This window comes from Petromyzon marinus, chromosome 49, assembly GCF_048934315.1.
Source record: "Petromyzon marinus isolate PM22_M1 ecotype Great Lakes invasive population chromosome 49, UKy_Petmar_22M1.pri1.0, whole genome shotgun sequence".
Lineage (NCBI taxonomy): Eukaryota > Metazoa > Chordata > Hyperoartia > Petromyzontiformes > Petromyzontidae > Petromyzon > Petromyzon marinus.
The window spans coordinates 8,711,410-8,731,273 of NC_133715.1; the positions used below are offsets into that span (position 1 = coordinate 8,711,410).

Genomic DNA, 19,864 nt, shown 5'->3' on the forward strand with positions numbered 1-19,864 from the left:
ATAAAACGTCGTGAGCGGCGCGTGGAGATCGCGTGACACGTGTCCCTTTACCCAGTAACTCGCACCTAACCCGCGTGGTGAAGTATGGCCAAACAACCGCTCCGACCCGACACAGCGTGGGTAGCAGTAGTAGACCTTCGTCTAGCAGTGGATTCACAAACAGCTGTAATCGACTGCATTACATAAACGCGCCTGTAAACTCTGCTGCACGTGCAGTATATGCAGTCTAGCTTGGCACATGCACTGCACATTCGTCTTAGCACATATGCATACGTAGTTTTAAAAGAGAACTCATCAGCCGGGATCCATCCTACTGCGATAGACTAAGGCCTCTGGGTCTCGCGCGATGCAATACAAAGATTTAACAACTCCCGGGCGCAAGCCGAACCCCCCGCCGCTCCATCTCCGCAGTGGATGTGCCTCTCAATCTCCTGCATCGCTTAGTAAACACGCATCGCTTAATAAAGCGCGACCCACCGTCGCTTCAGAGCCGAACAATCATCTCTCTTAGATCCAGCCACCACCATAATCGATTATAGGGGGGCATCAGCTCTTAGAACCAGCCACCACCATAATCGATGATAGGGGGCATCATCTCTTATATTCAGCCACCACCATAATCGATTACATGGGGAAATCATCCCTCAGAACCATCCATCACCATAATCGATTATAGCGTGCCGTCATCTCTTAGATCCAGCCGCCACCATCGCTGATTCCAGCGAACCATCATCATAATCTTGTTGCCACGTGTCCTGCCTCAACCCACGTGTCTCAACAGGGGTAAACACGATGCGGTCAACTCGTTTGCTCTCCCGACTCATGACTGCTGCTCCTCGTTTGGCCTCTGCAGGCAACCTTATATTCGTGTTTGCGCTCCTTTCAGCGCACTCACGTGGCGATGGAGCGAGTCGGAGAGACACGGTGGTGCTGATTATATCAGGGCGTGGTGGTGATAATACAAGAATGTAAAATACAAATTAATACGTTTTTGCATAATGTAATTGTTACTTAAGCGCCATGATTCCAGTTTTTGGTGTTATCAAGGTGATGATAGCAATAATGGTTTGATAGTTACCGCAATGATACACGAGTGTCACGCACAAATTTAAAAACGAAACCGCTCACAACCGAGATAGCGTGCACTTCAAACTTAAAACACGAAGACGACGATGAGCGCTGTAGTGTCACGGAGCTTTGTTTAGCAATGACGATCAATAACCATTCACAATACATCGATACCAAAGCACGCAGAACGAACACACGCGCCCATTAAAACTTCACCGCCAACCACGCAACTCAACCCACGCGCAGCGCAATGGTGGTGATGATGATGGTGCTGTTCAATGATATACGTGGGATCCTACTCGAGGGATTGTTGTTGTTGTCGTCGTCGTTGTTAAAGTATACAAGTGTCGGTGCGTGCGCCCCTGCGGTACGCGCCCCGGGGCGATCAACTCACCTAGAAAACGAGACACTCCTCCGCCGCCCAGATGAATGAGAATCCTGGCCGCCGACAGCAACATGAGTAAGCCCAGACAAGCCATGTAGTTTCTGGGGCCAAACTTGCCCACAACCCACATGCTGCGCCAAGGGCTGCACAACCTCTCGCATTGGATCGCGAGCGGCTTCTCGTGACGGTCATTCGTAAAATCCCTGTCGGTGGTGGCTGTGGCCGGACGGTTGTTCTCCTGCGGCTGTGTTGTTGATGCTGCTCGTGTGTTGTTGTTGATGGGTTAGGGGGTTGGGGGTAGTCGCGTGCCAGCAGTACTCGCTTTGCCCAACGCCGCCGCCTTCACGGACAAGAAGCTCTCGGTCGATGTACGTTGCCGGTAGAGTCCCGGGCGAGCGGCTGCTGCTGCTGATGATGTTGGTTCTGTTTCTGCAGCGAGCAAGCCACGCCACTCGCTCCACATCTTCCCCCTCTCCACGCCGTCTCCGCCCACTGCCACCACCACCTCGTGTGTGCCTCGCAAGGAATCCTGCCAAGCCTCTCCCACACTCCTCCCCACACCTCCCACACTCCTCCCCACACCCCCAAACTCCCCACCCCCTAGAACTCGAGTTCAGCCACACACACTCCCCCCCCCGTAACACCCACCCCACCATCACCACCACCACGTGCGTCTCTCTCTCTCTCTCTGCCTGTGGCCGGCTGACATTTCCCACCCCGCATCCGCTACTTAATAGCTCGCCGACCAAACTCCAAGAACCACTCGCTCATTGCCTCACTCTCACCGGCTCAATCACTCACTCGCTCACCGGCTCAATCACTCACTGATACGGTCACTCATTCGAACCGCTCACTTATTTAGCCAACTCATTCACTCACCACCGACTCACGCATTCACTCACGAGCCCACTCGCTAACGTATTCGCTCACCCATTATTTTTTTCACGGACGGACTGACTTGGTAATAACCTAAGCGCCGACTCACAAACCCACTCATTCGCTCGCTAACCCACTCGCTAACTTACCCATTCACTTACCGACTGACTCACTGAATCACTTGGTGGTGATTTATTAACTTCGATAACTTAATCGCGTATTCACTAATCGAGTCGCTCCTCTCTGATTCACTCACTCACTCAACCATTAACCTATTCGCGAAGCCACGTATTCACGAACAAATGCATTTACTCCTCGACTCAGCACCAACACATTCCATCACTGACCCCATTCACCCACCCGAGTGAAAAGGCACGCTGCAACACACTTTCTCCATAATTAAATCACTCGATAATTTTTACTCATTCACTCTTTAATGTATTAATTCACTCTCTCACGAGTTCACTCACGGGCGTATTTCGCCACTCGCCCACAACGAATGGACTCAACCCGCTTGCTCACTCCCGTCACCCACACACTCCGTGAGCGATGCTTCACTCTCTGGCCTGGGATTCATTTCTTATTTGTGTGTGTGTGAGTGTGTGTGAGAGTGTGTGAGGGTGTGTGTGAGGGTGTGTGAGAGTGTGTGAGTGTGTGTATGTGAGTGTGTGTGTGAGGGTGTGTGTGAGTGTGTGTGTGAGGGTGTGTGTGTGAGGGTGTGTGAGGGTGTGTGTGTGTGAGGGTGTGTGTGTGAGTGTGTGTATGTGAGGGTGTGTGTGTGGGGAGTGTGTGTGTGAGGGTGTGTGTGTGAGTGTGTGTGTGAGGGTGTGTGTGTGAGGGTGTGTGTGTGTGTGTGAGTGTGTGTGTGAGGGTGTGTGAGTGTATGTGAGGGTGTGTGTGAGGGTGTGTGTGAGTGTGTGTGAGGGTGTATGTGTGAGGGTGTGTATGTGTGAGGGTGTGTGAGGGTGTGTGAGGGTGTGTGTGAGTGTGTGTGTGAGGGTGTGTGTGCGTGAGTGTATGTGAGGGTGAGTGAGTGTGTGTGGGGAGTGACAGTCTAGCGGCTGGCACGCTGCGCTATGAACCTGGCGACCCGGGTTCGATTCCCGCTCACGGCCAACATCAGTGACGATTATCTGAACCGGTCCCGGGCCTCCCCTAGGTCGACTCAGCCTCAAATGAGTACCTGGTGCGGTGTGTAAACATCGCCACTAGGGAGACAAAGGCGGTCGGGCGTGGTGCTGGCCACCCACCCCCTCGTGTACCGTGCCGGCCTTCATAGGTGCTCGCTAACAGCACTTGCCCCTACAGTCTGTTACATGCTATATGGGGGATCTTTGTCTTTGTGTGTGAGTGTGTGTGAGTGTGTGTGAGTGTGTGTGAGTGTGTGTGAGTGTGTGAGTGTGTGTGTGTGGCGTTTGTGCACAGACTGCCCTATATGACATCATAACAACAGTCTGGACCACTGGACGGGTTCCGCAGGATTGGAAGGATGCCCTGGTGGTCCCCCTTTTTAAGAAGGGGGACCGCACAGACTGTAACAACTACAGGGGCATCTCACTCCTCAGTGTGCCGGGAAAGGTCCTGGCAAGGATTATTCAGCATCGCCTTGCCAGGCACGCTGAGGAGAGGCTTGCGGAGCCCCAATGCGGTTTCAGGAAAGGGCGGTCCTGCACAGATGCCATATTTTCTGTCCGTCTGCTACAGCAGAGGTGTAGGGAATTCCAACAAGACCTACATCTCTGCTTTATTGACCTGGTCAAGGCCTATGATACCATCAGTAGGCCTGGGCTCTGGGTCGTTCTTCGTGCTTTTGGAGTACCTGACCCTCTGCTCACGATCATTAAGGACCTTCATGATGGTGAGCGGGCCCGGGTAAAACTACGTGGCCGGGAGTCAGAGCCATTCCCTGTACACCTTGGGGTGCGACAGGGATGTCCTCTGGCTCCCACATTATTTAACATCTATTTTGACCACGTAGTTCGTGAAGCCTTCAATAGCTGTACCAGGGGAATCTCCATATGGTACAGATATAATGGGAGGCTAATCGATGCCCGGGTGCGGTCAAGGGATGGCTCCCTATTGCTCAACCACGTTATGTATGCTGATGACTTGGTAATAGCTGCTCAGTCAGAGGAGGAGTTGGAGACGCTGCTGCTGAGACTGGAGCATGCCACTAAGAGGTGGGGCCTTACCATCAGCCCCACCAAAACTAAGCACCTGCCTGGGTATTTTGTACCATCGGACACTCCACCCCCACAACTCCCAATCGGTGATGGGGCAGTTGTGGAGAGAGTGGAGAGTTTCCCATACCTGGGCAGTGTGCTTATGACTGGCTCCAGTTTAACAGCAGAGGTCTCACTCCGAATCAGTCGAGCGGCAATATCTTTTCATCGGTTGCGTAACGCTGTGTGGAAGCTACCTGGTCTGTCGCTCCGCACTAAGCTTCAGGTCTTCTCGGCCACGGTCATTCCCTCCCTTCTCTATGCTTGCGAAACGTGGACCCCCCTAATGGAACATCTTCGCCGGTTAGAAACATTTAGGCTGGCCTGCCTACGATCCATCCTGGGTTTAACCAGACTGGATTGTGTGAGGAGCTCACAAATCCTTGAAAGATCTGGGCAGGGTCCCATCGGTGAGCTCCTCCGGCAGGCAAGGCTGCGATGGCTGGGTCATGTAGCCCGCATGCCCAGCCACCGCATGCCGAAACAGCTTTTGTTTGGCCGGATTGAGGGGGCTAAGCGGGCGCGGCACGGGCTAGAGAAGAGATGGAGTGATGTGGTACAGGAGGACGTGGAGCTGAGTGGACTTGCCGATGACTGGTACCAGCGGTGTCAAGATCGGCCTCTGTGGAGGAGGCTCGTGAAGGATGCTACTGGGCAGTTGGAGGCAGTCGCCCTCCAACAACAACGGAGGGCGGAGGAGCGACGCTCACAACAGCGAGCGGAGCGCCGGGTGGCTAAAGCACAGCAGGTTGGCACAGTAGGGGGCACAGGTGGTGCATCAGCCAGTCATCTCAGTCAGTCGACCCGTGGCACCTGGGTCTGCCCCGTGACCTCCTGCCAGCGGGCGTTCGACACTTCACGTGGCCTCAGGGTGCACATAGCCTGGCACAAGCGTCGTGGTGACGTCACCGCCACTTAGTGGCGAATGGCGGTTGTTGTTGTGTGTGTGGGGAGTGTGTGTGTGTGAGTGTGTGTGGGGAGTGTGTGTGAGGGTGTGTGTGAGGGTGTGTGTGAGGGTGTGTGTGAGTGTGTGTGTGGGGAGTGACAGTCTAGCGGCTGGCACGCTGCGCTACGACCCCGACGACCCGAGTTCGATTCCCGCTCACGGCAAACACCAGTGACGATTACCGGTATCTGAACCGATCATGGGCCTCCCCTAGGTCGACTCAGCCTCAAATGGTTCTGAACACCCCCTCGTGTGTCGTGTCGGTACGCTCGCGAACAGCACTTGCCCCAACAGCCTGTTACAGGCTATACGGGGGGATCTTTGGGGTGGGGTATTTTCCGGAGCTCAGCTCCGGACAGCTCCAGACAGAAGTGAAGCCTTGACTCACCCATTCTCTCGCCCTGTTCCTCGTCTGCTCATCTCCCATGGGGACTCAGCTGACAAAGACTCATTCCTCCCCTCGCTGCGGGTTTGGGTTTCTGCCAGACAGTTGGTTCCCGTGCCGCGTGCGGAGAGGAACTGTCAAATTGGCGCTCTCTGCCCCCCACGCTTTACCCCACCACCACATGCCACGCTCAACGATGATAACTGCAGACTGCTCATATCAACACACACACACACACGCGTACCACGTTAGAGAGTAATAATAGAATTGCCCTTTAAACTACGGGGTGGTCCAGATGTTTTGTGACCCACCCCCATTTTATTATCTAAAAACTTATTTTTTAAGGTTTGTTTAAAACAGAAATTAATATGCAAAGGTAAAAAAAAATGTTCGGGGTCAATTAATTAGGGGTCACAAGACATCTGGGCCCTCCTGGGGGTGGGGGCCCACCCACCCACTCACCCACGCCAACTCTCACTGACCAGAATAGTGAAGTATGGTCAATTTCCTCGTCCTCCGTGGAGTGTGAACGGCCTTCTTCCAATAGAGGGCTGACAAAGGGCTGAAATTGTTATTCACGTATTGTTATTCACGCTCGCACTGTAAGCGATATTTAATGACCAGATAGCTGGTCATTAAAATATATATAAACAAAAACTGAAAAATACACATAAAAGTATGAAGCGATGTATCCTTTGGAATTACATTGAGAGTAAGGAAGCGGTAGGTTACACGTGTAGTCGAAAACATACACACGTAACGACGTGATTCAAACCGGGACACGTCAGGGCCAGCAGGGATGATGATGGATAGTGACGATTCATAACGGAGTGGCAGCCAAAGGATGGAACCATTCCGCGAACACGCGGCCGAGTAATGGAGGGATGAAATGAGCTTGCGCGCAGGGTGCTAGGCGGATTATCGGATTGCGGGATCAATTATAAGGGTGGATTGACCGTGGCTGATGAAAACGAATCACGTGATTGCACGAACGGGGGTTTGACAGCACGTGGCACGCTGCGTTTTCCACGGCTCGCGTCGTGAGATTCCTCCCTCCGTCGCGCTCACGCCGACGCTGAAAATGACACGTCGCAGAAGCTAGACGCGCACTCCACGGAATCTTGGGAGAATTACAGCGGTCAGTGGAAAAGCAACGTTGCCTGCCAAAGGATACAAACCTAAAGATGACTCACAACTTAGGGGCCGTGCGCGCCTGCTAGCGGTGCTGCTAAGCTATTTGGGGGGCCCGAAGCAGAGGGGTCGGCGGGGGGGGGGCATTTAAATTTATAGAAGCCAAGTGAGATGACAACAGAGATGACAAGAGCTATCTATATAGGTCGAAAGTAAAATAAACGTGGACAAATATGGAGATGTAGTGAGATGAGAGATGCAGGCACGTTTGAGAGATGGGCGAGATCAATCGGCGTTCACGTCAATGGGCGAATGATTATTAGGATTTAATTTAAGACAATATCTGAGTCACCATTATTTTTCAAGAGCTGCTTGGGGCCCTACGCTTTCGCTTGCTTTGCCTATACCTCGTACCGCCGCTGAGTTTTGCCAGAGACATACACGGTGGGGGGGAGGGGAGGGGGGTCTGTGTTCTCCCTTACACGTGCAGGAAAACTATAAGGCACTAGCTTACATGATTACGCTTTCGTTTATCAGCCCTATAATCAATTCAACAAAAAAAACCCGAGACGTAACGAGGCTTCCTCCTCCTCTGCTAACCAAGACGCCCTTTTTTCAAGTTCAGGGCCTCAGAAAGTGCTTGCGCGCATCTTCCGCCTTGGTCATCAGTCATTTGTCTGCTCGCTTGGCAAATTGAATAAGGGGGAGGCATTGCCAAGCTATCAGTTGATCGTTTTAACTGGTGTTTAACCCCAGTGCGCCCCCACTCACAATTAAATTAATCACCATGTCTTGAGTCAGTAGGAAACGTATTGCAATTCGATTCAATAATCTATTACTGTATTTTTTCTACATTTTGGTGAACGTAGTGGCATCTAGTGGCTGGATCGTCACGTGAACCCATTGCATGTTATAATGGACTGTACAGCTCTTTGTCAATCCACTGCTGGATGAAAGCTTCCCCGATGTGCCAAAAATCGTGGGTGTTTTGTTTACCATATTTTTGTGAGTTGGCGAATTATCATCACTCGGCACTGATGTTAGCCATGCTCAGGAATCGAACTCGGGTCACCGGATTCCTAGAGCAGCGCCGCTAACTAATGTACCACCGCTCCACCACCCCCCTCCCCCCCCCCCACCCCCCCATATGGTGAACATATGGAGAAAAAAAACATCCGCTTCTTACAAAAGTGATCATAATGCCGTGCATCATGACTCCACGGATTAACCTAAAGCGATTAATCGATGCGTGTGCTTCTTACCCCTACTTAACAATGACAGCAGCCACGCGAATTCTCCCAGTCCACCACGGCCACTGCCCTTCCATCGCTGCGGAGGGCTTAACGGCCCAACAGTCGAGAAACTCAGAGCCCCAAACGGCCTCACTACAGCCCAGATTTCCATCTAAAGCAGATCTCAATTTAGTGGCAATTATATGACCGTTCAAATAAAATCCACGCAATATAAACCAAATGGATATGCCGATTAACGGACTAGAAAAAAAATTACCCTGTTCTACCTGTACGTGACTTTAGCTCACGAACGAACTGCTACTCTATGAATGTCAACGTTTCGTGGTCACAAATGTTGATCAACAATGAGAGAAGCGGGTAGGACAAAAAGAAACTGGTTGACTTTGAGCAAGAAGGACATCTCTGTTCAGAGGTGTCTAGAGTCTATAAAAGGCACCCCGCTGCTGCACGCGCATTACATGCCACCGAGATGGCTGATTAAATCACGATAAGTCTCGGAGTTTGTACCTTTTGTACGGCATTTGAATGGTAACTGAGAAAACATCGGAACTGCACGCCGATTTTGATCATCCGTTGGGCGGCATCGTGAAATTGCCCGATGCGTCGCGTTCTTCGTGCGTACACTGGGCAGTGGACGGGAATGTGACGTTACTACAGATCGCACTTCATTCACCGCAATCACAATATTCCGTTTTTTTTTCCCACATGAAGAAAATAAGGCTGACCTGCCGTGCGTTGCTCAATCACGATCGGGCTAGGCCAGTGTTCTTCACTCATTTTCAGAGTGGGGGGCCACTGTCGCCCGATAAGACATCGTCTGTGTGAGGGCAACCACACCACCATTTCAAACCATTGTGGGGTTTGACAGCAGCACGACGATGATGATGATGATGGGGGTGGTGTTGTCACTCTTTGTGTATTGTCCACGTAGCCCGCGGGGCCTTGCAATGAAGAGACTCGGCGTTGACAAACCTCCTCGCAAGTCCTTGCAAAAGGTTGCGGCGCATGAAGACGCAGACGGCGAATGTCGCCACCGCTAAGCCGTCCTCCCGGTCACAACGGGCAACGGCAGCGTCTTGGGGGTCAAAGAGAACATCGGGTGGGGTTGGGATTGGGAGGGGAAAATTATCCCAGAATTGGAATGGCTTGCTGGGCTGAACGCTGGTAAACATAATGGGATCGTACGGTGATGTACAATGCTGCCTCCTGCTGGCGTGACCTTGACTAATAGCGTAAAGTCAAGACTCAAGATTGACCGTTTTCTAAGCCAACAATGAAGACTTCATTAATTACAGAACCATTGATAAAAGCATAATAAAAACAAACCCCATCACAGCACCGCACGATATTCTTTTCATCGTCATGGTTATCATCAGTCATTATATATCCACTGCTACGCGAAGGCATGACAAGTCAAATTACCCACCATGACATTACTCAACAGAAACGCGGGCACTGGCAAATACAATGGTAATGTTTCCAGTATTTTAACTTACAGGCAAAGGTGCAGCCCTCAATTGTCTTGCTCATGTCAATGCTGGCAGAAGAGCTTTCAATCGAGGGAGCTGTAGAGAACCAACCCATCGGGGTGTTTTTGGCCTACGCCTCCGCACCTTTTAAACTGCAACGTTTAAACCGCTAGACGTGTTTACGTAAACCTATTGGGTTGTGTCAATTTTTTGTTCACAGCCACGGTCTTTCAACTCCTCCACCGCTCTTGGGGACTCGTCCACGGTCAAATTGTTCCATTGTCAAACAGCAACGCGCACACGCAACCCGTGGCAACATCAAGGCAAAGATTCGGCCGTCCGAAGACACCACCCCGCACGGCGCGTCAACAAATATCGGGTGACGACGGAACAATGGGAAGCGGACCAAGGCCAGGCTGACCGAGCACAACGGAGGGCTGCGCCAAATGTACACCGCAGTGCCTCTGTTTTTTTTCTTAATCCGATATTTACGTAGCTCGCTCTTCTGTAGATTGCGGTGGTCAACCCAGTGGGCACGCCGTCTCCTCGTGACATGTGGTTGGGTAGGCTGCGAACCACAGTCAATTTGGGCATCATTATTAATTTTATTTTACTCTATCAAATGACGATCTGTGATGTAATTTAGTCCATTCACTCTGTGGATTAGATTCAGCTAATTATCTTCGTCGACGTGACCGAAACGGCCAAAAAACGTAGTGTTCTCTAAGCAATTAAATGTTGGTGTGAAGGGGTACCCACAATACCCCCCCCCCCCCCTCCACAGTGTCGGATTAAGCTAGTACGAGGCCCATACCATATGTAGCTACTTTAGCTACGAGGATAATATAATCCGGCACTGCCACCACATACAAGTCAGGCGATAAGTCAACTCAGTTTAAAATAACTTTCATACTGTTTTGGCAGTGGTGCACAGGGAACTAGACCTCAATACATGAGGTCACTAACACCAGCTCATCCAAAGAGGAAAATAATATCGCAGGCAATTATTGTTTTTCCATAGCAGATTTACTGAACTCGGTCAACCATTTTTGCTGAGCTCAGAACATGTTTTTATATATGTGTACTAACAACTGCTTTCGCTTACTAAATCATCTGAGCCCATATCTTCGTTTAGATCAGTTAATTTTGTCTCACACTCGTCAGCTAGTCTTGCTTTCATCTTTGATTGACAGCAGTAGCCATCGTCAGCTGACGATTTCCATCCACTCACATCCACCGCCGTATAAACACGCTGATGACCAATCTTTCCATCACTAAATAAACACCGCTGTTAATCCACGCCACCACAGCTTGTCCCAGCGTCGCCTAAACATCGGCGCACAAAGCGCCAGCGCCCCCCAAAAAATCCCATATGATTGGCGCGAGATGATTCAACACAGGTTTTTCACTTTGCCCGTTTCAGGTGTGGGCCAACTAATGTAATCCTAGACTGTACGCGCATACTACTCGCTGTTTTAAATTAAGTCAACTTTTGCTGCCAGACTATTCAGTCTGCGGGGGTTGAGCTCAAGAGTTCAACCCCCGCGGACTCTGAATCGTCTTCACGCCACCGTAGGGAGGGCAGCTGCACAAGTTGAGGGTCAGGCCAAATTTGCAGAGAGAAAGAGCGAGTCCAGACCTAGTGTCGTCTTCAGCGGGACGTCCATCATGTTGGAGGCAAATTATGGGCTTTGAAAATTAAACTTTTTTTATATTCTCATATTTGTACCAGATCGGGCCCACTAAGCTGTATGGCTCTTTTTCAGACGATAGCTGTTCAACGAAGTGGCTTATCACGTGCAAATGTATAGCAGCCAAATTCTGTAAACGCAAGTTTCTAAATTCCACGTGATGTGGCCTTGTTTAAAGGGTGGCGGTGGGGGGCACACAACACAATCCGTGTTCAACAAACGTCAATCAAATGTGCAACGCTTAACAGAACGAGTAACAACAATCTGAGATCTAATTTCGCCCATCCTGCATTCTGCTCTGGCTGTGACCCACTGTGTATTTGATGGAAGGCTGCGACACCCATCGCCTAACTTGTGCCAATATCTAAATTTCTGTCCACCCCCCCTCCCCCCTCCAGATGGTGCAGCCAGATTTGTCAGTCGCCGGGTGAAACGTCGCAAATTAAGAGGATGACTCCGCAGCAGATCGAGTGCCGTCGCCGCACATTGCGAAGACAACCCGCCACCGGTGTGGGGCATCGTGTGGGACGTTGTGTGGGACATTGTACCAACATTATTTGACTTGGCTATGAAGATTCAGTAGGGAGGCTTGAGCCTTCAGCTTCCCCCCCCCCCCAACGCTACAGGGCTCGTGTGTAATGTGAGGTTTTTGTATATGTATGTTGAACTTCTTTCGCACCGTACGTAGGCAACCTTGCTAATCGGAGGTGGCGGGGGACTAACTAGACACAAAAAGCAGTTCTAACGAAGTGAGTTTTCAATCGAGATGCTTGAACAGTGCACAGCTCCATTGGCTTCGATGGCCTAGCAGCCAGAAGCCGATGCCGCGATGACGACCGGAGTTTCGTTGGGGTGGTTTATGCCCCTCAAATGACGATACGCGTTTGGGCTCGGTGTGTGAATATCGGGACTGCTGCGAAGCTGGCCTCCATCCCGGCTGCCCTGAAATGTGGGCAGCGTCCTCGCTGTGCTGCTAAGGTCGCTCATGAAGGAAGACAACAACAGCCTTAGATCCATGCTGAGAAGCCGCCACCACCACCACCACCACGATCGCCAACAACTTGTTTTTCAGAGATGTAGGCGCAGCATGGGACTGCGATTGGTTAAATTGTTGCGAGCGGGGGCGGCTTGCACAATTTTAGTTTTTTCTCTCTCTTAGCTTTGGGTCGGATCGCAGAATAATTTATCTCACTCTTTTGGATGACAAGTTTTTTTTTTACTTTTTCTTGGCGATGCAGTTTAAATGAGGGCTTTGTAATGCGCTTCTCTCCTGTGCACAGTACACAACGCCGCGCTCGCTGGATTGCAATCTGTTATAGAATCAATGACATAGTGCACGACCAGGGGAGAAGGCACGCATTGGCTCTTGCACGCCAAATAAAGCAGAATAAGCGATATTGACGCATCCTTTTCCAAAATTTCATAGCAAATACAAGCTCATGTTTATAAATTGCTCATTCAATTGGCACGGCATGGACAAGACAATGTCATGAGAGTCGATGTTAATAGCAACCTATCATAGGACTTCCATGGGCTGTCACAAGGGAAGAAGTAAATGTGGGACCCGGTGCTGAAATAATTACTCATATTTTCGTTTCAAAAAATATATTTTAAATATCCTCGTATTATTTGATAATCATTTTTTGTTTTGGCCGTCACGGTTTATAATGATCAGGCACTGTAATGTTCCGTACGAGCACCGCATTTATAGCACAAAGGCAGCGGTATTGTCATTAAATTTAGAATGTTATGAATAGGCAATGGAAAGGAGGCTTGAGGATAATGAATTATAAATTGTGCATTTACATACGTAATTTCATTTTTTTTACACTATGTTCCCGCAAAGATATAAAAATACATTTCAGATCATGACATTCAATGCAAACGCAAGAACATTCCCTGTGGTGGTGGGTGTTGGGTTAGTGGCGTCGTATTGGGCAGCGCTTTGGCTGTCACCACCAGTCATATCATGAATTATGATTGCCGCATGTGAATGATGCGTGATGTCTGCATGTCAGGGTTTTAAGACTAAAATTTAATATTTCAGTTATTTAACTTTGCGGGTGAGGGGGGGGGGAGGTTGCAGTGGTTAAGTGCCCAGTGCTGTGTACCGGGCGAGCTGAGTTTTCAGTGGCCGGCAATAGCTTGCACCGCTCCTGTGCCCTCCCGTAGGTCAAAGTCAGCCTAAAATCAGTAACCGACACGGTCGCGTAAGCATCCACCTGGGGGTCAAACCAATGCGGCCAAGCTTGGTGCTGTCCACACCGCCTCCTTGTATGCTGCGCTGGTGTCAAAAGGGTCTCGTGAACACGTATGTTGTATGTATGTTTGTTGAACTTTTTCGCATCGTACGTAGCTAACCGTGCTTATCGGAGGTGCGGGATAGCACTTTATCCACCGGTCCTTTTTTCCCACGGAGGAAAGGTGACAGGTAGAAATTTTGCAAATTTGACTTTTAAAACATTGAATAAAGGGAAATGTTTTTTTTAACCCAGAATTCCACCATGTTTGGACATCTTGTAGTCACGTGACTTTAAAGGTCAACTTTAAGAACGGCCAGGTCCAAATTGGGTGTTCACATGAACACACGACATTCCAACGACGCGAGTCATAATTCTGCCGGTGAAATGGTGCCCGCACCAATTTGTCAGGAGACACTTACCATTGGATCTAAACTATAATGCTAATACATATATATCGTATTCTATGGGTTATAGCAGCGGTCCCCAACCTTTATGGCACCAGGGACCGGTTTCGTGGAAAACAATTTTTGCACGGACCTGGTGGGGGGGGTTCATTATTGGGTCTTTCCCCCTTTTCAAAGAAGCTCTCCAGCGACGTTTGTTTGTTACTCATTGTGGCTACTAGGGGGTTAGAGCTTGTGGGCTTACTCACTGTGGCTACTAGGGGTTAGAGCTTGTGGGCTTACTCATTGTGGCTACTAGGGGTTAGAGCTTGTGGGCTTACTCATTGTGGCTACTAGGGGTTAGAGCTTGTGGGCTTACTCATTGTGGCTACTAGGGGTTAGAGCTTGTGGGCTTACTCATTGTGGCTACTAGGGGTTAGAGCTTGTCGGCTTACCAACACTGTGACTGAGACAAGTGCGCAGTGCGGGAAAGAGGCGCGGACGGAAGTGGTAAATAATAAAATAATGGATGCGGCCCACGTGCGCTCTCACCTCCTGCTGTGCGGCCCGGTTACTAACAGGCCACGGACCGGTACCGGTCCGCGGACCGGGGGTTGGGGACCCCTGGGTTATAGGACACTGGGGAAAGTAAGATGCAGCCCAAACGTGGGCTTGGTGTCAATAGTTATATCAGTCGGGTCTCACACACGCACACACGCACACAAACCTACCGGTTTATAAGATGCAGCCCCAACTTTTCCCTTAAAATACAGGGGGAGGGAATTGTTTCTTATAATCTGGAGAATACGGTATGGTGAGACTGTCACCTCCCGCACCTCTCTCTTCCTTCCTACATTAGGAAGCCGTTGGAGCTATGCACTTTTCAATCTGGATTGAAAACTCGTTTCCTTAGAGCTGCTTTTTGTGTTTCGTTTGTTGTCGTCCCCACCCCCCGCACCTCTCGATTAGCACGGTTGGCTACGTGCGGTGCGAAATAAGTTCCACATACATATCAGGCCACCATCAAAAAATCCACAGCACTCCTCTTGGCATTTTAAAATCATGCAACTTACTGTTTACATTGTCGTTCGGTGTTACATATTCTGAAGACAATGCAATTACACTGAGCTAGTGCATACCTTTCGCGGTATAACCTTATCCAAATGCTCTTTGGTTCTTTCGGTAAAGTCACGTAGTTAGAAATAAAATAAAAACAAATAACGACGTTTCGATTGCAACACAAGCAATCATCATCAGGTGGGAAAACCACAGCAAAGAAACATTTCTTGTGATTTGTTTTTATTTCTATCCACGTGACTTTACCGAAAGAACCAAAGAGTATGGATTCCTGCAGTCACGAAAGCTTCAAATCAAGATTACTTATCCAAAAGATCTGACCACCATTCAAATACAGATGAATGTCCTTTTACTGTCCAGACTTTTGGGGCAAACGCTGTTAGCGAGCTCCTGTTAACGTTGAGACGGCACGCGAAGGGGTGGGTGTGTCTGCATAAAAACAACTCCCGGCCGCCTTTGTCTCCCCAGTAGCCATGTTTCCACATCGCACCCGTGTTACTCATTTAAAGCCTGACCACTTCGGCGAAGATCCAGGAACAGCTCAGGTAATTACCACTGACTATAGCCATGGTCAGGAATTGAACTCGTGCGGCCGGATTCATAGGGCAGTGTGCAAAGCTCTACACCACTGCTCCGCTCATCCGTCATATACATGCACAGTTGTCAAGACATTTTGTATTTGAATATTCAAACACCTTTAAGATGGCTATTTTTAGAAACTTTCATTGGTCGGCAAGGTTCTGTAATAGCTCTGCTGGGCGTTCCTTTTTAAACTCCGTTCAAGTCAAGCATTCTAAAGCTTTATATAAGGGTGGTCCCTCCACATTAATACCCCCCCCCCCCCCCACCGCTTGCTACAATACTCGTGAGAGACTACAAAGAATCTAGCCGCATCTGTCACCAACACGTGCGGCAACGTTGCTACGGATGTCTGAGAAAAAAAACATCACGAAAAAATCTAAATTCCTGTTGTACGTAACAGTTGAGCAATTTTAAACACAGAATTATACGTGAAGTACATTCTGTTTTCGCATACCCAGGGACCTCTCTGTTTGTATTCAGATTTAATTTAACTGTTTTGTGAAAGAAATAAAGAAAAAAAGCTATCAGTGTTACTCCCAATATTATTTTTTCGGTTTCCAAGAGCCGAACTCTAAGCATACCAAACCAATTCGGACAAAGCAGGAAATTCCAAACAGCACATGTAACTCACCCTGGCTCCCTTTCGGCCCACTTTATTGCCAATGTGCACGGGGGGGGGGAGGGACACTTTCCTTCTGTCGCATCGTAAACTGGAGCAACGAAAGTCTGCGCCGAGATCACTTTTCTTGCGATACCGATTGTCACGTCCAACGGGTTCGTTCGCGGCACCCCCCACCCCCTGCCATCCTCCGCAAAAAATATGCCAAACAAGTTACATTTAAATTTTGACTTTAAAGCCTTCGTGGACTGCAGGAATTCATATCTATTGGGTCTTTCGGCAAAGTCACGTAGGTTCAAAGAATAATAAAATAAACGAAAAGCTCCGACGTTGCGATCGCAACACAAGCGACCTTCGTGATTTTTTTAACCTATCTACGTGACTTTACCGAAAGACCCCAAAGAATATAGTTTACATTGAACTGGACGGCCTCTGTAACTGAATAACACTGCCAGCGTACTATACAAATAAATTGAACGTCGGCCGACGGGGCTGATTACATTCTGCCTCTTCATATTCCGCGCGTGCGGTGATGTTGACTTTACCAATGAAAATACGGAACAATGTGGGGGGGGGAGGTGGTGGAGCGGTAAGCAGTGGTCACTGCGCTGTCAGCCGACGGCAACCCGCGTTCGATTCCTGGCCACGGCTCCCGTCAGCGTCGAGTGATATCTTCACCGGTGCTGGGTCTCCCCCCCCCCCCCCAACCACCGTGACCAACCCGCACTCACCAGCGCGGTGAAGCGTGGTCAAACAACTCCCACTAGGTATATTTTTTTAGGCTGAGCCTACCTAGGGGAGGTCCAGGATCCGGTTCAGTTAATCTTCACATATGTTGACCGTGAGCGGGAATCGAACTTGGGTCGCAAGGTTGGCACCACCGCCTCCCAGGTGCACGCACGCACGCACACACACATACACACGCACTTACGCACACGCACGCACACACGCACGTGGGTTACGAACGTGGCGCGTCACACACGAGAGTGATTGATGAGCACGCGAGTACGGTCGTGTTTTGGATTCCAAACTCCGTTCGGAGTTGACGGGTAACGTGCGACGGGGGGCTGCAGGGGTGGGGGGGGTTTATTTTTTTTAGCGAGGACGACCTCGCTAATTTTGACACCACGGCCTGAGCCGACGACGAGAGCCGGTGTCACTCCCCCCCCACCCTCCTCCACCTGGGAGTGCTGCTCAGCTGTGCGGTGATCAGCGTGGGGAAAGGAAGGGCGCGTGGAAGGGCTCTAGTCACTGCTGCTGCCGCTGCTGCAGGGACGGCGACGCTCGTGTTGCTGCCACTGTCGCGGCTATCCCGGTCGGTGGCATTCGCCCGCAAAGAGCCACAGCGGCGCTTGCGCAGAGCGGCTCTCTGCTGCCCATCAGCAGCGTGTTACAAGGTGGGGGGAGGGCAGTGCCGGATGAAGCTCGTGCGAGGCCTGTAGCATGATGTTATAAAGGGGCCCTAAATATTTAAAAAACACGTAAATATTAAAACACAAATGTTTACCTTGCATAGTAAAGTAATATTTTTTTCATTTGCCATGCAGCCAGATAATACGACAAATCGCTAACCTTAAACACCCAGTCGTTCGTAAAAGTTGAAGGCAGTATAGTACTATCGTAATAGAGCAAGTGCAGAATCACTGAATCGGAATTGATAGCTTGAAAGTATTTAGCGCTACTTTAGTAGCTATAGTAGCTACTACATATGTAATCCGGCACTTGGGGGGGGGGGGCGACTGTTTGCGGATTAAAAATTTCGTTAACTTTGAACAGATGTTTTTTGTCGCATATCGTCACCGAAATAAATACAGGCGCAACGAAACGTTGCGTTACATAAATTGGCTATAAATGCCAAGCTTTGACCCGGATGTGTTTTTTGTTGTTGTGTATGGCGAGATTCTAATAACACGACATCTCCATGAAGATTGTGGGTTCAAACCTGCCTAAAAAAAGTTAAAGCCGCTTTCCTCTTACTTTTCACCCATTGTGGAAAATTAGTCCTTCTTGAAATCTAATTAATACCTGTATTCAAGGTAATGGCATTCATTAAACTTAGGTGTGCGCATGGGTATGTTCACCTCAATTAATGCATTGAATAACAATTGCCTTGATTTGAAGTTTTCGTGACTGCAGGGATCCATACTCTTTGGTTCTTTCGGTAAAGTCACGTAGGTAGAAAATAAAATGAATTAAATCACGACGTTTCAGCAATTGCTGGAGCAATTGTTTCTTGCTGTGGTTGTCCCACCTGATGACGGACGCTTGTGTTGCGCCAGAAACGTCGTGATTTAATTTATACCTACGTGACTTTACCGAAAGAACCAAAGAGTAACAATTGCCTTATTTTATGTTAGGTAGTAATTGAAGAGTCACAATTGAATGTGAATGCAGCCAACCAAATGCGACGTACGATAGCATGGAGTTTGGGCAGTTGTAAAATATTCGGCAACCTCAAAGTCAACATTTCATATTCACCATAATAATACATATGGAGGAAATAATTTTTTTGGACAAAATATGGCTTATGGATGGAATAAGTCAGTGGTCTGACATGCATTAAAATAAATTCATCAATAACATCCCAGCGTGGACGAAAATTTCACTTTGCATGAGTACGCCTGACACTGCGGTATTATAAAAACTGGTAATCCAGGCCTCACTGCTGATAAGGCCCAGAATGTTTACATTGGTCCAGAGTTTATTTGCTTAAGCAAATGCTGCTCGATCATATTGATGGGACAACAAACAATGCTTTTTTTATTATTTTTATTATGTCAAGATATAGAATGGAGTTCCGCTTATACGTGATATTTCATGAAGAATGTCTCCCTTGTCAAGAAAGATGAACACATCACTGACATCTCGATTACAGTCCTGATCGTTTGACGTACAAACGTCCACGTAACAAAGCGGCCACTTCGTGACCACACCAACGGTCACCCACGCCTTTAAACTGTCTGCAACGTGCGTCTGAAATGTGTGGAACTGCTCGCGGGCGCTCGGCTCTTTGTCAGCGATTTTTATTGTTGCTTATTTATTTTTGTGGACGGAGGAGGCTGCGATGGGCTTCGTGGCGCTCGAGGTCCGCTGGCCAACGGAGAGCTTGCCCCCCCCCCCGCCCCCCACCGCGGAAGACGTCGCGTGCGAAGCCCCGGGCACAACGGTCGCTCGCTGCAGAGAGAAAAAAAAACCCCTACGCAAAAACAAACAAACAAAACAACAAAACATTGAAATCGTTGGTTTATCACGGTTTGTTGGTTTGGAGGCGATTACCATGCAAACCAAGACAGCAGCGGTTGAGTTTGTTTCTAACATTCGGCCACATCGTCAGGCTCGTCACGTTAAGACAAAGCGACGCAGCGTCAGTAAAATAATGACCATTACACAAACGGCTCGGAGGAGGCCGCGGGCATTTGCAGGAGCTAAGTGATTGCGGGCGGCACTCTTTACCTCTTGCAACATTTTGCGTCACCAAATCACGTCTCGCTCAAACAGCCTCTCTGCACGACATCTCGGCGTGGAACGGTCGGC

The 19,864-nt window shown here is 49.3% G+C and overlaps 2 protein-coding genes across 5 annotated transcripts in view; both read right to left on the reverse strand.

Moving 5' to 3' along the window:
* UST (uronyl 2-sulfotransferase) overlaps positions 1-1,984 on the reverse strand; it is a 129,566-nt gene extending 127,582 nt beyond the window's left edge. Inside the window, exon 1 of the mRNA XM_032972840.2 lies at positions 1,463-1,984. Within this exon, the coding sequence (XP_032828731.1) occupies positions 1,463-1,583 (121 nt within the window). The 5' untranslated portion in view covers positions 1,584-1,984. The remainder of the gene's footprint in view (positions 1-1,462) is intronic.
* Positions 1,985-9,524: 7,540 nt separating this feature from the next.
* CMSS1 (cms1 ribosomal small subunit homolog) overlaps positions 9,525-19,864 on the reverse strand; it is a 177,378-nt gene continuing 167,038 nt past the window's right edge. For 3 of the 4 annotated variants that reach the window (XM_032972603.2, XM_032972600.2, XM_032972604.2), the window contains exon 11: positions 9,525-19,526. The gene's annotated coding sequence lies outside the window, so the exon portion shown is untranslated. The remainder of the gene's footprint in view (positions 19,527-19,864) is intronic. The other variant, XM_032972601.2, reaches the window with a different exon arrangement.